Source organism: Danio rerio, chromosome 20 (genome assembly GCF_049306965.1).
Source record: "Danio rerio strain Tuebingen ecotype United States chromosome 20, GRCz12tu, whole genome shotgun sequence".
In the NCBI taxonomy this organism is placed as follows: Eukaryota; Metazoa; Chordata; class Actinopteri; order Cypriniformes; family Danionidae; genus Danio; species Danio rerio.
In genome coordinates, this window is record NC_133195.1 from 51,964,949 (window position 1) to 51,991,103 (window position 26,155).

General features: G+C 35.1%; 1 protein-coding gene across 3 annotated transcripts in view; it reads right to left on the reverse strand.

Annotated features, from left to right (window-relative positions):
* Positions 1 to 26,155, reverse strand: part of xrn2 (5'-3' exoribonuclease 2) — an 88,187-nt gene that overhangs the window by 49,809 nt on the left and 12,223 nt on the right. Inside the window, 15 exon segments of one of the 3 annotated variants that reach the window (NM_001001944.2) lie at positions 481 to 616; positions 7,081 to 7,175; positions 7,310 to 7,351; positions 9,680 to 9,817; positions 13,691 to 13,735; positions 13,846 to 13,953; positions 15,780 to 15,837; positions 15,911 to 16,044; positions 17,087 to 17,161; positions 17,248 to 17,405; positions 19,382 to 19,432; positions 19,581 to 19,653; positions 22,383 to 22,472; positions 22,555 to 22,613; positions 25,813 to 25,924. In NM_001001944.2, the coding sequence (NP_001001944.2) occupies positions 481 to 616; positions 7,081 to 7,175; positions 7,310 to 7,351; positions 9,680 to 9,817; positions 13,691 to 13,735; positions 13,846 to 13,953; positions 15,780 to 15,837; positions 15,911 to 16,044; positions 17,087 to 17,161; positions 17,248 to 17,405; positions 19,382 to 19,432; positions 19,581 to 19,653; positions 22,383 to 22,472; positions 22,555 to 22,613; positions 25,813 to 25,924 (1,374 nt within the window). 3 annotated transcript variants of the gene reach the window in all.

Here is a 26,155-nt window from a genome sequence, read left to right on the forward strand (position 1 = left end):
AATATATTTTAAATTTAAGAATAATAATAAGTAAAAAATAATAACAAAAACAAGTAAATAATAATAATAATACATTTTTTTAAATGTAAGAATAATAATAAAAAAAGTAAAATATACTAAGGTCAAAAATGCATTTTAAATATGTAACAACAACAACAACAACAACAAAAATAAAATAATAAAATACATTTTTTAAATTAAAGAATTATACAAAAAGTAAAAAAAATACACAAATAAAAAAATCATAATAATAAATAAAAAACAACAACAACAACAACAACAACAACAACAACAACAATAATAATAATAATAATAAATACAAATAAAATAAAAAATAAAACCAACAAGAAAATTGGATGCCTCACAAGCCTATTTGTGTTCAACAAAACTCAAAAGGTTTAAAACCACGAGGGACATCAAATTTGGTAATTTGCATTTTTAGGTGACTTTCCCTTTAGGAAGTGCGAATCTCTGTCTTACCTGATAGTAGTAGCGGAGCACCCAGCACAGGCCCTCCACGTACGACTGCACCACTTTCTTACGAAACTCGTCGTCCGTCGCATCCACGTCGAATTTAGTTTTGTAGTAACGCTGCTTCCAGCCGTCCTCCCATAACCTGAAGCACATTTACAACACAGTCACAGACACATCCAGCTCACCATCTCCTCCAAATACAGGCCTGAATTCATTAAAAAGCGAACGCAGTCTCTCCTGTGCCAAACGCGAGCCGCTTCACTTATATGCATATGCACGCCTATGAGAATTTCCCACTTTGACGGGCTCCATTAAGAGGCGACGGGGAAACTTGTTTTCCACCTTAGCGCCGGTCAGGATGTTTTGACATGCTCTGGAAATGCAGCTCACATAATCAAGGAGGAGCTGCATCTGTCTGGTGTAACCTCTACAGAGGCCCACCGGGGACTGGGAAAACCTCCATGAATACCAATTGAACCCAATCGATTTAGGAGCGCGCTGGAAAGCTAATCACTGAAACATTTGCCGTATTAGTCACTGGCTGGATGGAGACGCGCCCATAGCCATGTTTCCATCCAAAGATGCGAATCAAATTTATGCGCAAAACTGCAATATTTGCAAATAAAGCAGCAAGAGTCCAAAATAGTCACTTCCTGATAAACTGGCGCCAAATACATCTGTCAGCATTGGGATGTAAAAATACAGGATATGCTTTAATTAAAAATAAAAAGGTAAAATAAAATTAAAAATTTATAAAAAAAAAAACAGAAATTTATGATTAAAGTTAAATGTGACCCAACTCCGATTTTTTTGCTTGTATCTGTTGTATGAACGTGTAAACAGGAAAATGCATGCATCCAGATATTCAGAGATCGGTTTCAGGCCTCCTTCATATGTGGAAATAAATCAGATATAGATCGGATATGTGACAATGCGACTGTCACACTGATGTAAACAGGCAGATCAGATTTGAGGTATTTCGTTCTGTACATCACTAAAATTGTGACAATGTGGTGCTTCTCCGCGGTTTAATGACAAAGAGAGCGTGTGTGGAGATGCCAACGCGGTAAACAACAGAGGAAACAGAGGAGGAAAGTGGTCAGTCGCAATTTGCAAGTATCAGACCTGAGATCTCTCTCGTACCCACAAAATCCTCTGAATGGTGGAGGACATCATGAAGCATATAAACCATAAGCGCAAGCTGCGTTGACGGCCCTTAACCACCTCTGCCTCAAAATCATTTTAAAGTTGGGCGGACTACATGTTGTAACTTTTGCTTTTTGTCGCTATTAATACAAGCACTGCTGGGTACACAGAACAACTTTATTCTCTCCACACCAGTGCGCACAGGCAAAGGCTACATCTTCAACCACACACACACACACACACACACACACACACACACACACACACACACACACACACACACACACACACACACACACACACACACACACACACACACACACACACACACACACACACACACACACACACACACACACACACACACACACACACACACACACACACACACACACACACACACTGCGTGGGGGTAAATCTGGACTAAACCATTCACTGCTTTTACTACACTTTGCAGAGCTAAAAAGAAGACAATTACTTCTATCGTGTCTAGAGTGGCACAGATGCTAGAATCCGCCTTTATGCATGCACGACATCGTAAACTGAATGGCAGGGGTCCGTTCTTCGTACCTCGCTTAAATGATCTAAGATTATTTGGCAGATCCTGGAACTTTTAATCTTGATAACTGATCAAACAAGTTTGCGAATCAGATTAGAATGTCTGGATAAACTGATCTGAGATCGCTGCGTGTGTTGTGAAGGACAGATCTATCGATCCTCGAAATCATGATCAGCAATGCCATGATTGGCTGACGGCACATAAGCGTAATGACATCATCTGATTAATATTCAATTATCCATGTGAGCAAAATTACATCAAATTAGCAGTAAACGGCTTGTTAAATATGACACGCAATAACCTTCCACATTTGTTGTGAGCTGCAGGCTTTACACTTTCATGTTTCAAGAGTATTCATCATGTGTTTCAGTGCATATCAGTGTATTTAGTTCTACATTTAAAAAAGATTTTCTTTATTATTGTAGCCGTTTTTTTAATCGGTGTAAAGAATAACTGGATGTTTACAAAAGCATTTTGATAAAGGCGTCTGAAACTTTTGTGAAGCATCAAATCACCGGCATATTAACTATCAAAACATGTTAATGACTGCATAAATGTATTATTGCTTTAAAAAAAAGTCACATATTGTTTATTTCTATTATACACAATTTGTACTAAAGCGATCTAAAAAGTTCATATCAATAAGTTTTCTCTTTGCACCACCAGGTGGCAGTCTTTATACTTTCATTTCGAGGGTGCAGATTGCATATGTTTTATTAATATGTATAACTATTTTTTTATTAATGACTATATATATATATATATATATATATATATATATATATATATATATATATATATATATATATATATATATATATATATATATATATATATATATATATTTAAAAATACGTACCATTTTCCCAAGTGTATATAACTACTACTGTAAGAAAATATCAGAATTGGGAACATACTTTCTGTATCATCTTTGCCTGAACTGAGCCAATCTAATCCTGTTTATATGAATTGAACCTGCTCCCGATCAGGTTTGACCAAGCAGAACTGTTGCTATGACAACAACTCTCGGATCAGCTTTGAAGAACGAAACGATCCTGGATCGTGTCAAATCGTCAATATCCAAATCCAGCTAACCGAGTAATCCACGTACAAACAACGGACCCCAGGTGTAAACGCATGAATTGGATTTGGGTCACAATTAAAACAACGTGTAAACAGACAGGCAAACAAAACAGATATAGGCAACAAATCAGAACTGGGCATCAAGACCTGACAGTGTAAACGGGGCCGAAGTGAAATATCCAGCTAAGGTTTAAATCTGAAAGTGCACAGTGTTTAAAACTATTGATTCATCTATAAAAGAGTTGACTCATTGTGGTTCAAATGAATCGCCAGTGTAACGAGTCTTTAACCGTGACGGCGATACGGAACTCAAGCCCCACCCATTTGTTGTATGCACAAACCCAGGAAATCTGAAACCCCCGGCCCTGCCAGCAAACACTGTGGAAAGAAAAAGAGGAAAACACAGTCGCAGATCCCAGGTGAATCATGTGGCGAAGACGCTGTGCTCTGAAGTGTGAGGGAAAGTTGGTGTTATTTTCCCTACCCAAAGATAAGGCTGTGAAGAGTCAGTGGATGAAGTTTATTTTTGCAAAAAATACCTCAGCATTATAGCCCAAGCCTTGTGCTGTTTTCCCCTCATTTTTCTGATGAGTGCTTCAGCAATCTACACGCTTACAACAGGGGATTCGTCGGCCGTTTGTTAAATCATTGTGCCTTTGCCATGTGCTGTGTAATTGCAGACGATTGGATAGGAGTCACTTTTAAAAGATGATGCAAGCAGGTCATCAAAAAATAAATTAAAAACCAGATGCAATCAAAATCGGAATTGATTATCAAGATCTGCAGTGTAAATGCAGCCAAAAGGTACCTAAAAGAGAACCGTACTAGAGATGCGCGGTTGGCGGTTATAGCCGCGGACTCCTGGCGAATGACGTTACGAAAAAATAATATTTTAATTAAATTCGGGCGGGTGGCGGGCAGTTGAACTGTTTTTATATTCATAGCTGGCGCACCAACGAAAAAGCCTAGGACCGACTTCACAGAATGGGAGGAGGATTTGGATACACTAATTCTGGATGAAGTGTACAGAAGTATTCCTCTACAAACTTCCGTATAGACGGATCAGCAGAGGAAAATCTACTTTCCTTTTGGGAGAAATAAGGCCAGGCATTCCCACGACTACAGCACCTTTCCAAGAGAATTCTATGCATTTCAGCAACAAGTGCTGCGAGCGAGCGCTCCTTTAGTGCAGCAGGGCGCAGTGGCTATGCAGGCACTCCCGTCTGAATCCTGACACTGTAGATGCTATTTTATTCCTGCATTGTGCCAAGAAAAAAAAAAATCAAACTAGACCTAAGGTCAGGCATATTAAACCAATTAGCCTATGTCAGTGGTTCTCAAACTTTTTTTCATCAAGTACCACCTCAGCAAAAATTGTCTCTCCAAGTACCACCAAAAGAAGCAGTATTGAACTACAGTAGCACAGTAGGCCCAGTAAAGCAGCTACAACTCTGCACAGTTGAAAAACGTGGTAGATCACCTCAGAAATATAGGCTATATGTCATATATGGCATATTATATACATCATTTTTCATAAATTTTGAAATTTCTACAAGCTCAATAACATCCACAGCAAAAAATAAAAAAATAAAAAATAGTCGAAAAACTGTGCCCATTAATTAGATGTGCAAGGCAAGCAGGTACGTTTTTGGGGTTGCTATGGACAACTACAAATGTAAACATTATTAGGCTATAATGTAAATGACTTATTATTCTATCTATTTACTAAAAAATTAAGTGAAATAGGCATTTAGTAGTAGGCTAAATAGCAGCATGTTGAAATGATGTGTCAATGCGTTTTCTATTAGGCTACAATAAAAAAAAGTTGTACAGTACAGTGCGTTTAATTTAGGCTATTAATTTATTTTTGTCCCTGTGCGCCGATTGGAGACGGAGTTCACTGCTGATATTCTGAGAGCTCGGGTGCATCTCATTTCTTATTTGTGCATCCTCGTTTCCTTTCCTTGCTTTCTTTCCTCGTGTTTCCACCCCACCGGGATAACGGAAGGACGCAAGGAAAAGACTGAAGGACCGAGGAATCGAATCAAGTGAAAAGACACGCCCTCGTATCTTTAGCGTCAATTCAAAGTGTCTTCAATTAATGACTTGCACGTTTGGATTAACTGCATGTCTACATTAAAGTCATTCTCTATTATATAATGATCAATAAAGAAACATTCATTAAATAAAAAAAAGGAATGAGCCATTCAAATAAAGAGCCCAATCAGCAGATGGCGGGCGGGTGCGGTTTTAAAAATTGGTCAAAAATGTTACTGCGGATGGATGGCGGACGGATGATGAATTTTGTCATGCGGTTGCGGATGAAATAATAGCCCATCCGCGCATCTCTAAACCATACCACTTTTTGGTCACCCTTTGTATTTAAAATCACAAAAAAAAAAAAAAAACAATATTGCAATATACTTTTAGTGCTTGACTGATGTGTATATATATATTAGGGATGTAACGGTATTGTAAATACCGTCATACCGCAATATTAATTTTTTCCGATATTACCGAAGTCGCGTGACTCTGTAAAACTATAGGTCTTCTGAGAAAATTTGCTCAGGCGAATGAAGCGAACGGGAGGTACCGGAAACTACAATTCCCATCAGCCCAGGCTTGGCCATAATCCCTTGCGGTCTGTTGTCGCTACAGATCCAGTAATGCGGAAATGGAGTGTGCTGCTAGAAGCGGGGATCAAAAAGAGCTGGAAAACTCTAAAGCTGGTGTTGTCGCCGTGCGCGTACTGAATAGTGGTGTTGTCGCGCGAGTTCTTATCAGCTGTGTTGTCGCGCGCGTACTGAATAGTGGTGTTGTCGCGCGAGTTCTTATCAGCTGTGTTGTCGCGCGAATACTGAAGGGCGGGACGGAGGGTATGTCGCGTCGCAGGGGCACTTTTGATAATTTTGGAAGGGAACTTTTTATCCAAGACTAAAAAGGGCATGTGCACTGCACAGGTTGAGCACTATGTGTGCACGTGCCTGCAAGTTGGGGAATACGACTAATATCATGGGGACTGCAGAAACACAGCACACTGTTCAGATTGATGCAGACATGAGATCTCTATCTCACTCATGGTTTGTCCTCTCAAGTGGGGGAAAGACAATGAACAACGTTACTCACTGCTGTCAACCTGGGCCAAGTCATATCTCTCTTGTCCCAGAAACCTCAGTCCCAAATGAGAAGGTTTTTTTCTGTAGCAGGGGACATTGTAAATACCCAGAGATACCAGCTTTTACCAGATTATATTTATATGATAATTTTCCTTTAAACCCATCTCTATCCAAGTGAGTGAGTGATTAAATGTTGAATGTGATGAGTTTTCAACAATACTAAATTGAAACTTAATTTACATGGTTTAATATTTTTTTGTTATTAAAATTGAAGTTCCTGTTTCAAAGCTTACAGATAGATGACTAATTTGTATGTCATTGACACTTTTGGCACTTTTTTGGAGTATTTTCATAAGTTTTGTTTTTTCCTGTAAATGATTCAATAAATACCGTACCGTGACATTCATACCGAGGTATTACCGTACCGTGAAATTCTGATACCGTTACATCCCTAATATATATATATATATATATATATATATATATATATATATATATATATATATATATATATATATATATATATATATATATATATATATAAGCCTATATATAATCTCCAAGCCTAACATCAGATGGCCAAAAACCGAATTGTTTAAAAAAAAAAAAAAAAAAAAAACTATGATGACTTCTGAAGTACAGAAATATCTATTCTATTAACTACTTTGTGTATTGGAGAATTACTGAGCATTGTGTTGTTACCTGACATTATCTTCTGGCTCTGGTTCGCTGTCGCTGTCGTCAGCTTTACGCTTTACACCGCGATTGTCCATGCTGCCACTGGATTCAGCAGAACCCTGAGAGAAAGGACAGATTAAGGACACATGTAAATGCTAAATCAATGAGAGTCATATTTTGAGGTCAAAGACAGTGTTAAAGCGACTCAGTGTTAAAATGCTGAACAAAGAGCAGGAGCGAAAGAGATACATGCCTTCCCATTTCTCATCATGGCTCTCAAGGACTGAGCGGCATCCTAAAAATATATATTTAAAATAGAAAATAGATTCAAGCAAGGTGAAAAAAAGAGGCTCAAGACGACAATTATACATTTAAAAAGTCCAAGTGAAAATCTATAAATTATATAAATAAATAAATAAATAAATAAAATGCAGATATTGTTCACAATACAAATACATATAAAAAGAGATCTGAGGTCATGAGAAGAGAATTTAATTCCAAAATATACTGCAAAAAAGGTGCATTTTCAACACAAATGTGTAAAAAAAAAAATTTGTTCTTGAGATTCAAAGCAGACTTTTTCAGCACAGGGTTTGCAGGTTTCAAAGTTAAATTTAAGACATTAAGACCATTATGAATGAAATTTTAGACTTATACAAGACTAAATGCTAAGGATTTTTTTTCCAAATATCCCAGTTAGAAAAGATTTTCACTTGACCCATTAAAAATTATAATAAATTTAATAAATTTAATACATTTAATACAATAATAATAATTTTGTTTAAATATTTGTTTGTTTAATTTCAAGCATATCCACTCACAAACCATATAACCCTGACCAAGAATAAAACAAAACTTAAGGTGCTTTCACATCTGTAGTTCGCTTAATTTGGTCCGGACCAAGGGCAATAAATGATACAGTTGCATCTTCTGCCGTCTTTAGGTCGTTTTCACACCACACTGCAGGCTTTGGTCCGAACCAGTTGAAACGAACCAAAATGCACTCATCTGACAAAATCCACATCTCTCATTGGCCAGATGTTGTTAATCATATTTCCTAAACTGCTTATTGATTGGTTAGAATTCACGTGCGGGAAAATGCCAGTGAACTCCCGCAGATAAACAAAACCTTTTACTCTGGAGGGACGACTGCGCTGGCTGATTGTATCCCTGCTTTAGACAAACTATACATTACGAAAATGAAGTGCGGCCGTGGCTGGAAAACAGTGTGTAATGCATCGCTCGTCACTTCAGGAGGAGCCGTGAATTAATTTAGCTAAACTGCAACATGGTCATCTTGCGGAAATATTACCAACGATCTATCAGGTAATTTCCTGATGATTGGGATTGTTGGTGATTGTATGGGCGTTATGACCGTATTGTTTATACAGGAACAAAGAAAAATAAAGACCTGTTAAAAAAAATAAGACCTACAACACTATATTTCAGTAGATTTAAGACATTAAGGCCTAAAATTTCGTTTTGAGATTTAAGACATTAAGGCCCAATCCTATTTTTGTACCCCTACCCCTTGGCCCTTAAAACAGCAGTGTGAAGGGAAAGGGCTTCAAAATTTACCCCAAAGAAATGGGACAGCACTACAGCACCTGCACAAGTCATCATATGTCATCGTGATCTCTTGCTTCATATGAGATGGAGATGGTCATGGCGACTGCTGTAGTTATTCCAGTTGCTTTATTATTTAGTATTTATCTTCAGGATATCACTTAAGGCATACATCATGTTATCATGGCTTAAACATGATTGTACATCTGTGGCGCCATCAAGCAATATCACTGTCTGAAGGCAGGATAGCAGAGTAGGTAATAAAGTTCTTCAAAACACAACAATTCCTTGCTGAATCCTTCCAGAAAACATACCCAACTGGTTCCGAGAGACACATAAAAATAACAAAGGCAGCGGGGGTGTTCATTGCCAAAGATTTCCAGCCATTTTCAGTGATTAGAGATGCAGGCTTGTCATATTATAAAAGCACTCGATTAACTTTCACCGAGTTAACTTACAGACTACCGTCTCGCAATTATTTCAGCTCGAGATAAGATGGTTTATTTATGTTTACTGGAGTACAAACGTTTATTTGAAATGGTCAATTTATGTTTATTAACCTCACATGTTTACTTTCAAAACGTAGGAATGTACGTGTTCTCTAGTTTGTTACATCGGCTACCAGCAGCTGTGAGATTTCAGTGTTTTTTTTTTTACACAATAGGAACTAGTGTACTTTTCTTGGCTTTAAAGTAAGATAAAGGAGTATTGCAATAAATCGTTTTTAATTTTTCTACTTAACCTCTTACAGTTCCTATTGCCTAAGCATAAAATAACAAAAGAAAAGCCATGAGAACCGAACTGAAAACAGTGTTAAAAAAACTAAGTATGTATTAAACTGTAGGCTGAACTGTATTGTTGCTTCCCTAGTGTGAGTACACCCTAAGAGTACAGAGTCTAGCATTTATATTCTCATATACTTATTAGCCTTCATATCAGATCTGAGAGCTTGCTAGTTTTATTGAAAGCATTCATTCAAAAGGAAAAATAAAAAGGAGAATTACTCCAGCAGCACCAAGGCTGTTGAATTAGTGAGAGATGCTGTGTGAAAGCTGACCTGATTGCGCTGGTTTCCCTGCATCCTCATTTCGAATGCTGCATGTCTGGCGTTCTGCACTGCCATTGGCCGATCTCTGCCACCCAGAGCGTGAGGAGCAAACTGACCCCCAGGGAGAAATGATGGACGCTGCTCTGCCTGGGAAGAGAAAAATCGAGACGCTCATATTTTCAGTCGTGCCAGATTATTCTGCATACTTTCAGCATAAGACTTCTGCATTCATAAGTTTCATGCATAATCTAAATATTTAATGCAGCATTATATTATTTTTTCCTCCCATAGATTAGAATGTCCCCTGTTTTTTTTATTAATCAAAAAAGGCATCTACGTTTAGACCGATATTAAAATGGGACGGACGGATGGATAAAGCTACAGAATGAAAGATGGATGGATGTATGGATAAAGCTACAGAATGAAAGATGGGTGGATGGATAAAACTACAGAATGAAAGATGGATGGATGTATGGATAAAGCTACAGAATGAAAGATGGGTGGATGGATAAAACTACAGAATGAAAGATGGATGATTGGATAAAACTACAGAATGAAAGATGGATGATTGGATAAAACTACAGAATGAAAGATGGATGGATAGATAGATAAATTTAGAAAGAAAATTTCTAATTTAAAGATCACAGCGTAGACCCAAAATGCTCAATTGTCATTTAAAATCTTTATACTTTACCTTCATCTATCAAAACAAGATTTAACATATTCGTGAGCAAGAAATTAACCACTTAAAAATGTGATAAAGTTTAGTTTGATCATGTACTAACTAATTTAATGAAAATATAAGTCAGAATATTTTGTGCTAAGTGTACATAAAAACTTCATGACAAGGAACATTTCAGAAATTATATTATTTAAAATATACAAGTCATTATATAAATAGTTTACTGGTAAAAAGAAATCATGTTAAAAAAACAAGCTAATAAAAATGAGCAAAAGTTTTAAGAAACAAATTACACTATTTACTACTGGCTTGTCGCCTGCCTATTAAGACATCAACACTTAAAGTGATTTTATTTGACATCCCTAATCCTAAACTGTAAAAATTACAGTAACTTACTGGCAAATTCGGTTGCCAGTAAGACTGCAAATTTACAAGTACAATGTAAAAGAAATACAACTGTGCTATATTTTTACATTACCATTCAAATATAGCCAGTAAGTTACTGTAAATCTGAGATTAAATTGTAATTATCAATTTACAGTGTGCTTGTTGTTATGCATTTGTGTTTTGTTCCTCTCTCTCTCTCTCGCTTTGTTCTCCCATATCTGCTTTCATTATTCTCAGGTTCCGTTCATTGGTCTATTCAGCTGTCAGTCATTTCCTCTCCGGTTACACCTCTCTTACGTCGCATCCAATAGGCAAAGACCACCAGTCATAAAAGCGCGCGCCAGACCACTCACTAGGCTCTTGACTTCTCTTTCTCTGCTTGTTTTTGTGTTTGTATTAATTGCATCACATTTAGAAAAACCTTGTCAAACCGTGTATGTTATTGTTGCCCGTTTCTGTGTGCACGTTATCCGTCCATTATTCGTATATCCTTCACAGTTTAAAGTTGTTTACAAGGCTTGGACGAAGGGGACAGGTAGGAAGGTCACATGACATACATTTTGCAACACCTAGGACTACTCTTCTGTATAGTACATTAGGTTGGGGGCGAGCGCCACCCCTTGTACTTTTTGGATAGACAGATAGCAAAGACAATCAGGACTCGGAAGACTCTTCGCGTATTAATTATATTGTTTTCACATAGTTAGTTAGCTAGATGCTTCTGAGAAGTTAGATTCAGTTTGGGTTTTGTTCTTTTCATTTCTTTAGTTCCACCCGCGTCCCTTCTGCCAGTTCTCCGTTTTTTTTCTCCGTCCTTGTATTCATCTCTGTGTTGTATATATTGTATATAGTATATTTTTGCTTTACTTTCTTTATTTTGGATTAATTCGTTGTTTTTGTTCACTTTTCGGAATTGTAAATAAAAATCACATATTTTTGCATTACTTTGGTCGTCATTTTCACTTATTCACCGTTTACATAAATATATTTTAATCACCTAAATGTCAAACCCCACCATCTCCTAGAATAACATCAGGGGTTTGTAACATTGTAAATTTAGCCTTACTGGCAAACGAAATTACCAGTAACTTACTATAAATTGTGTAAAAAAAATAAATAAATAAAAATTATAAAAGGGTACTCAATACCTAAACACAACTACTGCCATACTAAATATTAATAAACAGCCAATAAGTAGTTTATTTAGCCAAAATTCTGTGTTAATGGTTTACTAGCGTGAATTGCACGTTAAAATATAATTCAACCAAAATATGCAATTTAATATTAATACAAGCAATTAATCTAGCCAATAACATAAAAATAAATCAATAAAAAAAACATGAGCATGTGCACAAACATTAGGTACATCCCTCATTCGACTAATCATCTTCATGAAAACCTGTGCTATGTAGATGATATAGACAGCAAAAAAGAAATCTGAATTTGTCTGCTATGTTGAATGAAAAGAAACATTTTCTAAATTATATTATTAACATACATCATAATATTATGTAAATTCTTATTTTACTAGTAAAAAGAAATCATGTTATCAAATACAAATATGGGTAACACTTTAGTTTAAGTAATAATTTATTAAATGGCTTATTATCTGCCTAGTATTAAGTTGTCAACATTAAATAATGATTCATTAATCCTACTCTAAAATAGTTACTCAAATTTACAGTAACTTACTGGCGAATTCGGTTGCCAGTAAGACTGCAAATTAACAATGTAAATAGACAATTGTGCTGTATTTTTGCATTAATTATTAATTTACAGGACTCCACAATGCCAGTAAGTTACTGTAAATACGACAGAAAATTGTAACCATTATAGAGCGCTAGTAAATTGAGTCTTTTTTTATGCCAATATGTAACCGTAAATTTCAGTAAATTAATTTACAGTGTGTTTGTAAATTTAGCCTAACTGCACACCAAAAATTACAGCATGATACTATAAATTTTACAATAAAATGTAATTTACATTGTGCTTGTAAATTTTGCCTTACTGGAAACCAAAAATGTCAGCATGTTACTGTAAATTTGACAGTAAATTGTAATCATTAAATTTAAAGAGCGCTTGTAAATTTAGTCCTTATTTACCAACAAATCGCCAGTATGCAACTGAAACTTAAGTAAAATAAATAAAAGCATGGTTATAAATTTTGCCTTACTGGAAACAAAAAAAAATTCCAGTATGTTACTGTAACTTCAACAATAAATTGTAATTAATTTACAGCGTGGTTGTAAATTAAGTCTCACTGGAAACCAAAAATGACAGTAAGTTGCTGTAAATTTGACAGTAAATTGTAATCATTAATTTAAAGAGTGCTTGTAAATTTAGTCTTTATTTACCAACTAATCGCCAGTATGTAACCACAAATTTCAGTAATTTACAGCTTGGTTGTAAATTTAGCCTTACTGGAAACCAAAAATGGCAGTAAGTTACTGTAAACTTTACAATAAATTGTAATTAATTTACAGAGTGCTTGTAAATTCAGTCTTACTGGCAACCGAAATTGCCATCACGTTACTGTAAATTTGTAAACTACCTTACTAAGTAAAATGCAGCTGATTAATAGTTTGAGCTAAAAGTCTTAGATAATAGCGTACACTAAAATAAAAATGTAACCAAAACATGCATTTGCTTATTAAAAACCAATTTAGCCAATTGTATAAAAATTAATCGATTTAAAAATCTGTGCATGAGCACGCAAACATTAGGTACATCCTCCATTTCACCAATCATCTTCATAAAAACCTGTGGCATTTGCATGATATAAACGCACATTCATTGTGAGTGAATGCAAGGTCAAGATTAAAACTATTCAGCCGCCGTCAGTCGAATTAAACAACCTTGAATGGATTCAGCTCAGCAGCTCTTAAAAGGAATTTTTTTAATTGCAACAAAACAAAAAGGTGCTTGGATTAAATGATTCGATTTCCACTCACTTTCATCCGTTTCTTCTTATCCTTCATTCTCCGTTTAAAACTCTCCTGCAGCACACAAAAAAGCACATTTCTGTGTCACAATCATCAGTTTAAGAGGTCAAAGGTCACAAGGACGCCACTGTAAACAGCAAATGCGGTTGATTGGGAACACTCACGTCATCTTCCTTGCGCTTTTTGAAGATGTTGTCCTCCGCCACCCCTACGGCTTGCATAATGAGCTCAACACGCTCCAGATTGACAAAGCCGTTTTCTGTTAAGTAGCCCTATAGATGGAGAAAAAAAGGAAAGCAGTGGCTATAAATCTTTCCTTCGGTCAATTATAGATGAATAAAAGCCAGATTATTATTATTATTATATGATCGGCATGGTCATTGTAACAAACATGTAGAGATTTATGACCTCAATCACTTTGCAAAACAACTTATGCTGCTTATTGTTAATTGCAATTTTCTTATCTTTTATATTATCTTATATATTTTAATGTATTGTCAAACACAATTGATTTAAGAGCACGTAGTTTGTCTATGCGTTACCATTTTGTTAGGCCTAGTTGTTCATCAATAGTCACCATTGAAGGTGCATAATGGAGGAAAAAAGGGAGCTGTTGTGTTCAGCACTGATCATACACACGCACACATGCATGCACAAAAAGTAGTATTTTAACATGGACAGCCTGTTGACTGCATTTAACAAACGATTGCCAGCTGAAAAGCAGGAAAATATTTTTTTATAAATCAATAAATTAAACAACAAAAAAATTAAATTAATAATAATAACAACAACAACAACAACAACAACAACAACAACAACAACAACAACAACAACAAGAGAAATAACAACAAAAAAATTACAAAATTAAAATGAAAATAATAAATAATTATCAATAAATAAATAAAAAATAATAACAATATTAAAATACCATTAAAACAATGATAATAAATATCAATAATAAAAAACAACAACAAAAACAATAAAACCTATAAAAATAACAATGATACAATAAATAAGAAATAATAAAAACAAAAACAATAATAAAATAAAAAACAATAATAAAATAAATTAATAACAAAAAGCACAAAAAACATTTATAAGGTAAATCACAACTTTAAAAATAATAATAAAACAATAATAAAAAAACACCTATATTAAAATAACCATAAACAACTATAATAAATAAATAAAGAAAGAAATACTACTAATAACAGTAAACAAAAAAACAATAAAAATAATAAAACCTATTAAAAATAAATAAGAATAAAACAATGATAATAAAAACAACAAACATAACAAACAACAACAAAATAAACAACAAAAACTAAAATAACTAATTTTATGAAAAGGTAATAACTATAAAAATAATAATAAAACAATATTAATAAAATAAACATTAAAATAAATAATAACAGTCACACTTTACAATAAGGTTTCATTAGTCCATGTATTTACTAACATGAACTAACTATAAGCAATATTTGTACACCATTTAATAATCATAGTTCAACATTTACTAATACGTTAACATCAAATTCATGGTTAGCATTAGTTAATGAAAACGTAGTTGTTCATTGTTCAAGTCAACTCATGGTGCATTAACTAATATGAACAGATACCATAAAAAACAATGAATAATGCATTTTTTATTAATGTTAGTAAATGCATTAAACAATACAACCTTATTGTAAAGCGTTACGATAATACAAATATTAAAATAAATAATCATAGTAATAATCAAATAATAGCAACAATAGTAATAATCATAGTAATAATACTAATTATTATTGTTTTATAATAATAATAATAATAATAATAATAATAATAAACCACAACAAAAATAGATTAGCCATAACAATAGGCAAAAGGTGAAACACTAAATAAAATATATGGTACAGAAAAAATATATATACATTGCTAAATAAGTAAAATATAAAAATGACAAACCTAAAAGCCCTGATATTCTATGACTTGAACAAAAATTATATATAAAATTCCCTGACTTTCGATGTCTGGAACAGACCTTTTAAAACTCCACGACCCTTGGGAACCCTGAAAATAAATTCAATTCTGCTACGAGACATATGGAAATATTCACCCCAGTTTTATGCACAACATCTTTGTAGATGCCAACCAGACGATCGATGGCGCCCTCTCTGTTTAAAAACAAACCAGAGTCAGACTCACTGCAGAGCATACAGAAGAGATAAAGTGTTTTTGGGAGCGTACCTGATCTCAAGAGACGGTAAGTGGGGCAAGAAGTCATTTCCCACAAAGAAACACATGAACACCCAGTCGTCGACGCTCCGCTCAAAGCTAAACGGGAACGGCAGACTGGCCATTGTCAACTCCCTCTCCAGATACTGCACAACAAAACACACATTACTAACAAAATTACATTCATTATGCTTTTACATGCACTTTTTCTAGTTTAATACAGATTTTTAAAGACTAATTCAAGTATGGGTATTAAACAATGTTTGTTTTACACACAGATTAACATTCTTTATGCTTTAACGTGCACTTTTTCTTAGATAAAATGTAAAAATTTTGCTTAATACAAACTTTTAAAGACTAATTCACAACAGTGTGGGTATACAAGTGTGGGTATTAAAAAATGTTTATTACCAAACGTTCAGTACCGTTTTTGCACATGCAAGCTTTTGCACATGCAAACATTTAACATTAACCTAATAAAGATATGTACTTGGTTATTAAATTAACCAATATAGCCAATTGCATAAAAATGATTAAAATAAAAACCTGCGTAAACATTGGGTGCATCTTCAATTGAATTAATTATCTTCACAATAAATTGTATTAAGGTAATGCCTTGCATGTAGTCATGGATTTATACTTCTGCATGCTGTTTGTGTTTTTTTGCAAAAACACTTCAGAAACACTAGCTGGCAGTGAGGTTATGTTCCTCAGTGTCAAGTTTCTTTGTGGGCGTTTCTACCTTTAGTGGCACAGCTATGGGGCGAAAGCAAGGATGATTCTAAGGGCCCATGCAGTTTTGGGGCCCCTAGAGATAATATATACAGAAAAATCTGATATGGCATTATTTTGTTTTGCGGCAATATATACTGCAATATGAATATAATTTGACCAGATGATTTGAATAGCTCTAATTGGAAAGATTAAATTCATTTAGATGTTCAAGTCTTTTTTTTTCTTTGCAGTGCATCATTCCTGGGGAGCCTGAATGTTTAATTTCTGTACTTAAATACTGTTAAAGGCTAAATAACATGGTCTTCATTGCATAAATAATTTTGTCTCTTTATCTTTTAATCTTTAATAAATCTAATCCTGCGATGTGGCTATTGCTGATACACGTATAACAATATGGATGCTCAAACAATATACAGTTGAGCCCTAATGTATAACATTATAAAATGAACAAACCTCTCGTAACACAGCCAGTCGGATGAATATGAACTCCTGTTCGGATACTGGAATGGTGTCTGCAAACTCATCATGCTGGAAAAACAAAACAACAAAACAAGATAAGAAACCTGGATTAAGGAGACAGTCAGGGCAGACTCAGAAATAATGAAAAGTTTTACCTCGCCCTGTTTTTCTCTTGGCAAACCCTGACAGTCTTTAATCTCGTGGCCCATTTGACTACAAAGAGCACAGGGTCTGGGTTTGTTAGGTTTAAACTCTTCTCTTATAATGGTGAAGTTGGGTTCATGTGTTGCCAGACCCAGCATAATCAAATCAGCTAGAGAGGAAAAGAAACAGCAGAAAATTAAACACTGTTTTAAAGTTCTTGTAAAATGTTTTACTACATGCAAACCATAATAATGTCTGAAAAGTTTCAGAAAATTGAAGCGCAAGGATAAATGGCTGATATTACATAAACATGCAGTCATCAATGCTAATAATGGCAGCTTTCGGTCAGATTCATGTTTTGAAGAGTCTTCAGAACTATTGTCTCTAGAGTAATCAGATGCAATATAGGTTTCCTCATTCGTCCACTTAGAGCATTAATATTACAGGCATAATGTTTCACATCAGCTCCTCTTGTACATAAAACCAGACAGATTTAAATATTTCTCTCATATTTAATCAAACATTTTGCAACAAAATAAAACTAAAATCTGGCTTTCTGATTGAACCATTATCAAACATGAGGGTTTTTTCTTCTCTTTCCATCGGTTGCTTATTAAACTGTAAAAGTTAAGCATTACTGAAATGAATGTGCATCACTGAAAGACCATGTTGTAACATTCTTTTTAAATACAATTAGGGTAAAAAATATGTACCATTTACAATAAGAAAACACAAAAACAATTTACAGCAAGTTAGTAAGTAGCAGATGGTTCAATACAAGAAAAAATAAATAAAAAAAATCACAATTTAAACTAAAACAATTTAATAAAATGGCTCTAACATTTAAAAAAAACAAAATATAAAAAGAGAGGGAAAAAAAGAGAAATAGATCACAAAAAAAGATAAGTACTAGAGCGAAAAAGAGAATTTATTGTTATGAACTTTAGATATAAATGTGTACATGCACAATATTCAACGTTTTTTTTCAAGGATTATAATTTTTGCAGTCATGCACGTGTTTTGACTGCTAATATACCAGTGATTTGATGCCTTGCAAAAGTTGCAGACACCTTCACCGATATAAAAATGTTGATGCTAAATTAATAAAGTTATTTCTTATACCAATTAAAAAAAACTTGGAGTAGGCCTGGGCAACTATAATAAAAAAAAAAAAAAAATTCTCTAAATATAGAACTTAATGCATTGATATGCATTGAAATACATGATGAATACTCGACACATAAAAGTGTAACGCCTGCAGCTCACAACAAATGTGGAAAGTAATTTGCGCATCATATTTAACAAACCGTTTACTGCTAATTTTATCATTTTGCTCACATGGATAATTGAATATTAATTAGATGTCATTACGCTGCTGTGCCGTCAGCTAATCTTTGCATTACTGATCATGATTTTGGGAATCGATAGATCTGTCCTTCACAACACGCGCAGCTATCTCAGATCAGTTCATCCAGACATTCTAATCTGATTTGCGAACTTGAAGAACCCAGTTACATCAGCTGTCAAGATTAACAGATCCAGGACCTGCCAAATCATCTTAGATCATTTAGGCAAGGTACGGACAATGGACCGCAGGATTAAAAAGACAATCAGGGCAGACTCAGAAATAATGAAAAGTTTGAGCAGTTTTATTAAATTGTTTTAGCTTAATAAGAGAAAAAGAAAGAGATATAGATCACAAAAAAGATAAGTACAAGGGGGAAAAAAATGCATAAAAAGCAATTAAAAAAAAAAGCACAAAGAAACAAGAGAAAGAAAGATTGCAAGTAGGAAAGCAGGTTAAAAAAACAAGCAGGAAAAAGCGAGCGAAAAATCCCCACAAAGCAAAGCAAAAAAAAAAAAGATAAAAAAAAACAAACAAGCAAGCAAAACTAAAAAAAGAGAAAAAGAGAAAGAAAAACGAAGCGAAAAAAAGGAAAAAAGCAAAAAAGCAAAAAAATAAAAAAACTAGCAAAAAAATAAACCAAGCAGAAAGAGAAAGAAAAACAACAAGTGCGGAAAAGAAAGCACAAAAAAACAAGCGGGAAAAAAAAAACAAGTGAGCAAGCAGGAAAGGAAGAGAAAAGAGAGGGGAAAAAAGCAAGAAAGAGAGAAAGACTGAAAGGAAAGAAAGAACTCCTTTACCATCAGCTCCGCAGAGACAGTGATGCGTGTTTGGGTCATGATTTGGCTGACCTGGACAAAAATAAAAGAGACACATTAGACAAGACAAGACAATTTCGACATGAGTCATGACCCACACAAAGAATTTCTGCTGACAATCTTAAATCAATTCTTGAAAAGTCCTTCACAATAAGACCATAATGCAAAAACTCAGCTCTACCTCTCTGTCTCCTGATGTAATCCATAATTTTATGCTCTCCTTCACCAGGAACGCTGGCATCCGACAGGAAAACCTGCAGAACAAAGCATGCATTTGTTTATCTATAACATCCAACAGAGGAAGAATATTGAACAAAAGATTTATCTAGAGCTAATCTCAGGTAACAATGACGATATATTAATCCTATACAACAAATAATCTTATTTTCGCTTTGAAATGTAGATATTTGCACTGGAAAGCAAAAATTAAAAGCATTTTGACATAAATCATAGAAATAATTAAATACAATTTTTTTGTTACACCTCCAAACATAATTTTAACCCTCTTGAAATGAAAAAGCATGCAAATGATACACTTTCACTCTGTTATGGTTAAACTCAGCAGTGACTCTACAAATGACAAGCGTTCTATAGCTTCTGCTTAACAATAATTGAGACTCAACATATAATAATTGAGACTGCATATCTTGCGATGTGACCATTGCAGATGTGCACACTGTAATACACAAACTGGAATATGGCTTAACTGGCTGGTCTGGAATACTGCAAATTGGTTCCCTGATTCATCCAACCTCACTCATAAGACCATTACACAAACACTAGACTGCAAGTATGGATGCTGGCAAAATATGAGTATGCCCAGTGAGTGTTAATGGACAGCAGGGTTGGGAAAAATTGCTATATTGTTGTTGAGTGTCTTATGATACAACTAACTAGCAATAATTTACCAGTTTAATAATTCATGTAGTGATCATAAAATTAGATATTTTTTTTCTGAGCTAATTAAACTTAAAAAAAAAAAAAAAACCTTGGTGGAAACTCTGATTGGCTGTATTTTCCTCTCCCGGCTTTAGTGTTTTTCAGCTTTTGGTTCATCTTTAAGCCCCTACTGGTGATTAAGGGTGCTTTCACACTAGCACTTTTGTTCTGCACCCAGGTTCGTTTGACGTCATAGTACAGTATGTTTAGCTAGTGTGAACGTATCTTCTGAACTCGGGTGTTTACCCGTGAATCGTACCAGAGTCCGCATGAAGAGGTGGTCTGGGGTACAGTTCATGCGAACTCTGGTACGGTTCACTTCTGGTATGAATGCAATCGTACCAAATAACGGAAATGAACAGCCGACTGTACAACAAACTATCATTTTCATAATGTTCGTTCTTGTGTTGCGTCACATTTTGTATCTTGGTGACAAGCGAACTGAGCCAAGGCAAACACAGTGATGTCTGCTCATCTCCTCAAAAACAGCTTCAGCAGACACTGCGTGATGTTCTGAATGTTTATAATAGTTTTGCGGCAGACAGACACGAGTCGCTTTCTGTAAGTCCAAAACTAAAAGATTCAGTAAAAGCAAATCAACCGCGATGTGCGGAAGTCTTTCCATTTTGGCGAATCACTTTCGTGACTTTGAACCTAGCAACAGCCAAATAACGGAAGTGAACCGCCAACAACGTTCATTCTCATGTGTGTGTTACATATCGTACCTTGGTGACAAGTGGGACTGAGCCAGGGCAAACACAGTGATAATTTCTGCTTGTCTCCTCCAAAAACAGGTTCTACAGATGTTCTAAATGTTTATAATAGTGTTGGGCAGACGGACGCAAGTCTGTATGTCTTTCTGTATGTCCAAAACTAAAAGCAGAATGACCGCGATGTGACTGTCACCTAGCAACGAAAACCAACCGAGAAGGTGGCTGGGTGGGGTGGGATGGGGTTTAGATAAGGTAATATCGAACTTGGGTACGGTCCAGGCAAATGAAAAAAGTGTGAAAGCTCCCTATGATCAGATTTGGATAAAAACCACCTGTGCATGTAGCACACAAATACTTGGCACATAAAACTATTTTAATAAATTGCACTTCTTTGTGATATGGATAATGCATATTATAGCGATACTGGTCATTTTCCAACATATTGTGCAGCCCTAGTGGACATGTATTGCACCATTTAGGGTGTATAATGTGGACAGGGAACCTTTTTTTTCCGTTGAACACAAAAGATATTTTGAAAGATGATGGAAACCTGTGACTAGGCCCACACGGAATCTGCGCACGCAGAATTCCGCAGATTTCTAGCCCATCATTAATTCTGTTTATTTACTTGAGTAAATGTGTGTAAATCTAAATTTATTTTGTTTTTTCATTAATTACAGTAATATTATTGAATAACATGAAAATGTTTATCTGATTTATGCATAATGCAGTTTGTTCAGTAATATTTTCTATCTTTTAGTAGATATATTATATAAGAGACTTGCTTTGTTTACAAAATAAAGTGAATCTAATTAGATTTGCAATTTAAACAATAAAAGTTAAAATGGTATTACTTTTTTTCACATATTAAGGTTTTAGTTATGATACTCCCAAAATAATTCAGCAGAAATAGCAGAAAATGTGGGGAGATTTCATCTGGCCCTGCCTGTGACCATTGACCTCAATAGTAGGGAAAACAAATATTATGAAAGTCAGTGGTTACATGTATTCAGCTTTCTCCAATATATCTTCTTTAGTGTTTATCAAGAAGCTCACAGTACTCAGTAGGTTTGGAACGACTTGCGAGTAAATAGGAAGTACATTTTCAATTTTTGTGCAAACTGTCCCTTAAAAACAGAGAAATTGCATCATAAACTAGTCATCTTCAGCTGGTCCATGTATCATGCCTTTTTGGTTGTATAGTGTGGATGGAAATATAGTATAGAAATATTGTATAGTGTTCAAAAATCCAGCAAAAACACCAGTCTGGACAAGGAAACGCCATTTAAAAAATTAAAACCCTTGTGTAAACAGCACTACATTTGACATACTGTTATATTGCGCCATCCAGGGTCATTGGTCAGTCTGTCTGCAACATAATATCGCAGACATTTGGCCAGGTTATCCATGAACTCGGTCCCCTAAACAAAGAAAGAAAAGCATTAAAGCTATACAGCAAAAGCAGAGGGAAATGTAAATGTTTAGAGGACATGAAACACTTACAGGTGTGATACAGTTACTGTCAAAACGCTCTTTAATTTCCTCAGGTGGAAGGTAGCCACCTATAAAAGAAAAAAAACACCATCATAAGAAACCAGAACGCGTCACAAAGATCAAATCTATATAGTGCTTAGGGCTAATATGCAACCAAGTGATAGTTCATGGTTTCTGCTACATCCATTCTTCCATGGCAGGACACCACACCAAAAATGATCCCACCACACCTACATTACAGCTTCTCATTCAAAACATTCAGGCGTTAGTTTTTAATAGCGGATTATCATCACAACAAAACATATTAAAATGTAAGTGAATTATAATAGCGCAAACTTTCCTGTAATGGTAGTAAAGCTGTGCGTTTAACGTTTAACCCTTTAAGGTGACACACTGACTGACTGACTGACAAGGCTGCGCGATGCATGAGGCTAGCAAACCCAATGTCATTTTCAGTTATGATGAACAGTTTCCATAATTACACTATTTATAGATAAAGGTCTGTGGTTCTGCATGCAATGACTTTATCTGGCTGGAGTTTATAGCCGTTTCATTTTACATCAGAACGCATTAATGCCGCTTTGTAGGTCTATTGGAGACATTCATAAATATTCCTAGCAAATCTAATAAATGGAGACATACTCGTTACATAAACACACTAAATCGCACTTCAGCAGTGTTTATTTAAGAGTGCTCAAGAAAATCTGCACTTGAGCAGCGTATATTTGAGGGCATGCAAGAAGTTGTGCACAACGAGAAGAAATCAGCACACAAGCAAAGAGATTCGCATGCTCGTACTACATAAATGCGATCTCGACTTGTAATACTGCCCTCACAACATTTATAATTGAAATAGCGATATAGATAGTTCGTAGATCTGTGTAAAAGGCCTGCCGCCACAGCTGGAAAAAATCCTAGAGGAAACACTGTAGTCAGTTAAAAAAAATATAATAATACAAACAAATACAAATAAGAGGAAACAAAAATAGTACTTAAAGTCTTTTGATGATACATTGATGTCTTTTGAGACTGTACTATCAATGTTATTGCAAACTGCATCGTTTTTGCTCATTCCTCATTTTGCATCAGAAAGTTTGCTATCCAGATGAAGACCTCAGTGCATCGTCAAAAGCCACAGGTATTTAAGGTCATGTGAAGTGCTTAGAAAAAAAATGCTAATTTCAATGTATGATGTAAAGTCCTGGAGAGCCGGTGTCCTGCAAAGTTTAGTTCTGACCCAATCAGACACAAGTGGGCTAGCTAATCAAGCTTTTACTAGGCTTTCTAAAAACAACTTGCCTCAACACACCTGCAAAAATTAAGCTAAAGTCTGCAGGACACCAGCCCTCCAGGATTGACTTTGGACACCCCTGGTTTAGTTTTAAATCAGAGCTCTGCCAGTGAGAGGTTGAGCTCAAGCACATCAAAAGAAAGGCAAATGAGAAGCGTCTTGTAGGGGGCGGGGCATGTCAGATACTAGAGAGCATTTGATTGGTCAAGATTTGATTTGACGAGAAACTGAAACATGAGGTGAAAAAAAAAAAATAAAAAATAACATTCTGATACTTACATCTAAAAACGTTGTTTTAATTTGACGTTATTTTAAATAGAGACTGTGTCCGTCTCCATTGATTATTATCTTACGATTAACCAAAAACAGTGGTTTCAGCTAAAAATCATCTTTAATATTCTACAAAGTCACCTAGATCAGTGTTTCTCAACCAAGTCCCTGGAGGACTACCAGCTCATCACATTTTCCAGGTATCCTTAAATCAGGGGTTTTCAAACTATGGATCACGACCCAATAGTGGGTCGCACGGTGAACAAAGATGTGTCACGCAACATCACATAGCTGCAGCTGTATTTACATTGCGGTGAATCAAAACCAGTACGATTGACGGCAATAACTCAAAAACCTCTTACCCTAAAAATATCTAAAGTGTGTTTCCTACAAAAAGACAAAGCTGGTGATGTTGCACAGCTTTTTTTCGCTTGACATTACGAGCACTGCTCCGTTTGAGCCCTCGCAATCTGCGTTTAGCCGGTAGAGCTCGTGCTTAACGAAGCTCTCAGTAAGGGACCGTCGGAAAAGTGCTTTTTTTTTTTTTTTTTTTTTTTGCTGCTCCGTCCTGCATGCTGTATTTTAAACACTACTAATTTTCTCTTAAATGAGCACAAACAGTTATTAAAGTAGTCGAATGCTTCATTATAGATCTGTGCATTTACATTAACACCTCTGTTATCAAACAAAACACAATGAGAGATTCATTTGCTGCTCTTCACTAAATAACTATAGTAACTTTAATTAATATGCAAATACAATTAAAAGTGAAATAGATTTTAGAGCTTTATTTAATTTCTGGATAAGCCATTGATTTTAATAGGCTAAAACTTTTATTTCATTGTCAATATTTTCTAATGTTTTCTATGTATTCTATCATTTGAAGCTATTTGTTGTCCCATATTTTTTACATCCCAACGTTGACAGATTGCTAATCAATAAATAGCTATAGTGCTATCTGTTAGTTTTAACGTCACCTCATGTTATGGCAGGGCATAGGTGTTATGGAAAATCGTAATAGTAATGCAACTACCCCATCATTCCTTCCTCAAGCAAATGTGTAAATATTAGATCAATTCAGCAGTATTGTAAATTGCACTGGCATATTTATCTGATGCTTTCCCAGCTTGTAGTAGTCGATCAAAAAGCTATTTAGTTTCTTATGACTACACTAGCAGTGGAATTTACTGCGATGTGACGGGGCTTGATCATAATCCAGGGGCTTGATCAAAGGTTGATCATATTCTCTTCTAAAAAATCTTTTTCAACAAATTAAATAATCAGAGTTACAGCCAACATCCCACAAAAATCACTTTGAGCCTCATTTTATGCATTTTAAAAATCGCAAAATCCAAAATGCCGCTCACCATATCTTTTTGACTGCTTTGAATGGATACTTTTTTTTTACCCATTTATCCATATTAAAATATGAAGGTGGGTCTTGAGATTAAATTACTTGGTGGGTACCGAGGTGGGTCCCGAAATAAAAATGTTTGGGAATCCCTGCCTTAACACCTGATTCAGATCACCAGCTCATTAGCAGAGACTGAAAGACTTGTAATGGGTGTAACAGACAAAGGAGATATCCAAACATGTAGTGTTGGTGATCCTTCAGGAACCTGGTTGAGCAACACTGACCTAGATCTTGGATGGCCAAAGATTTGTGAATGGTCGTGCATCAGCCAAAGATATGCAGTATTACTTACCTCTCTCAATCACTTCTTCTCTCATTTTTTGTTTCTCTTCCGCAAGCTCCACTCCTTCCTTAGACGCCCGGAAACGTCTGGAACGCTGTTGGTTCATTTTAGCTCGAGGAGCCTGAAAAAAAATTAAACAGATGAGCAAAGAGAGACACTATTGATTTACAATGTGCATGTTTTGTGTACACTAGAATCTTATGAAGAAATTAAGGAATATACTTTATTAGTTAACACAGAAATTTAATTACTTGTAATTTTAGGAAACCTCAGAAGGAACCATGTAGTAACATTTTGCATTGAACATCATTATAACTAAACAGGCACTGAGACCAAAAATATTTCAAACAAG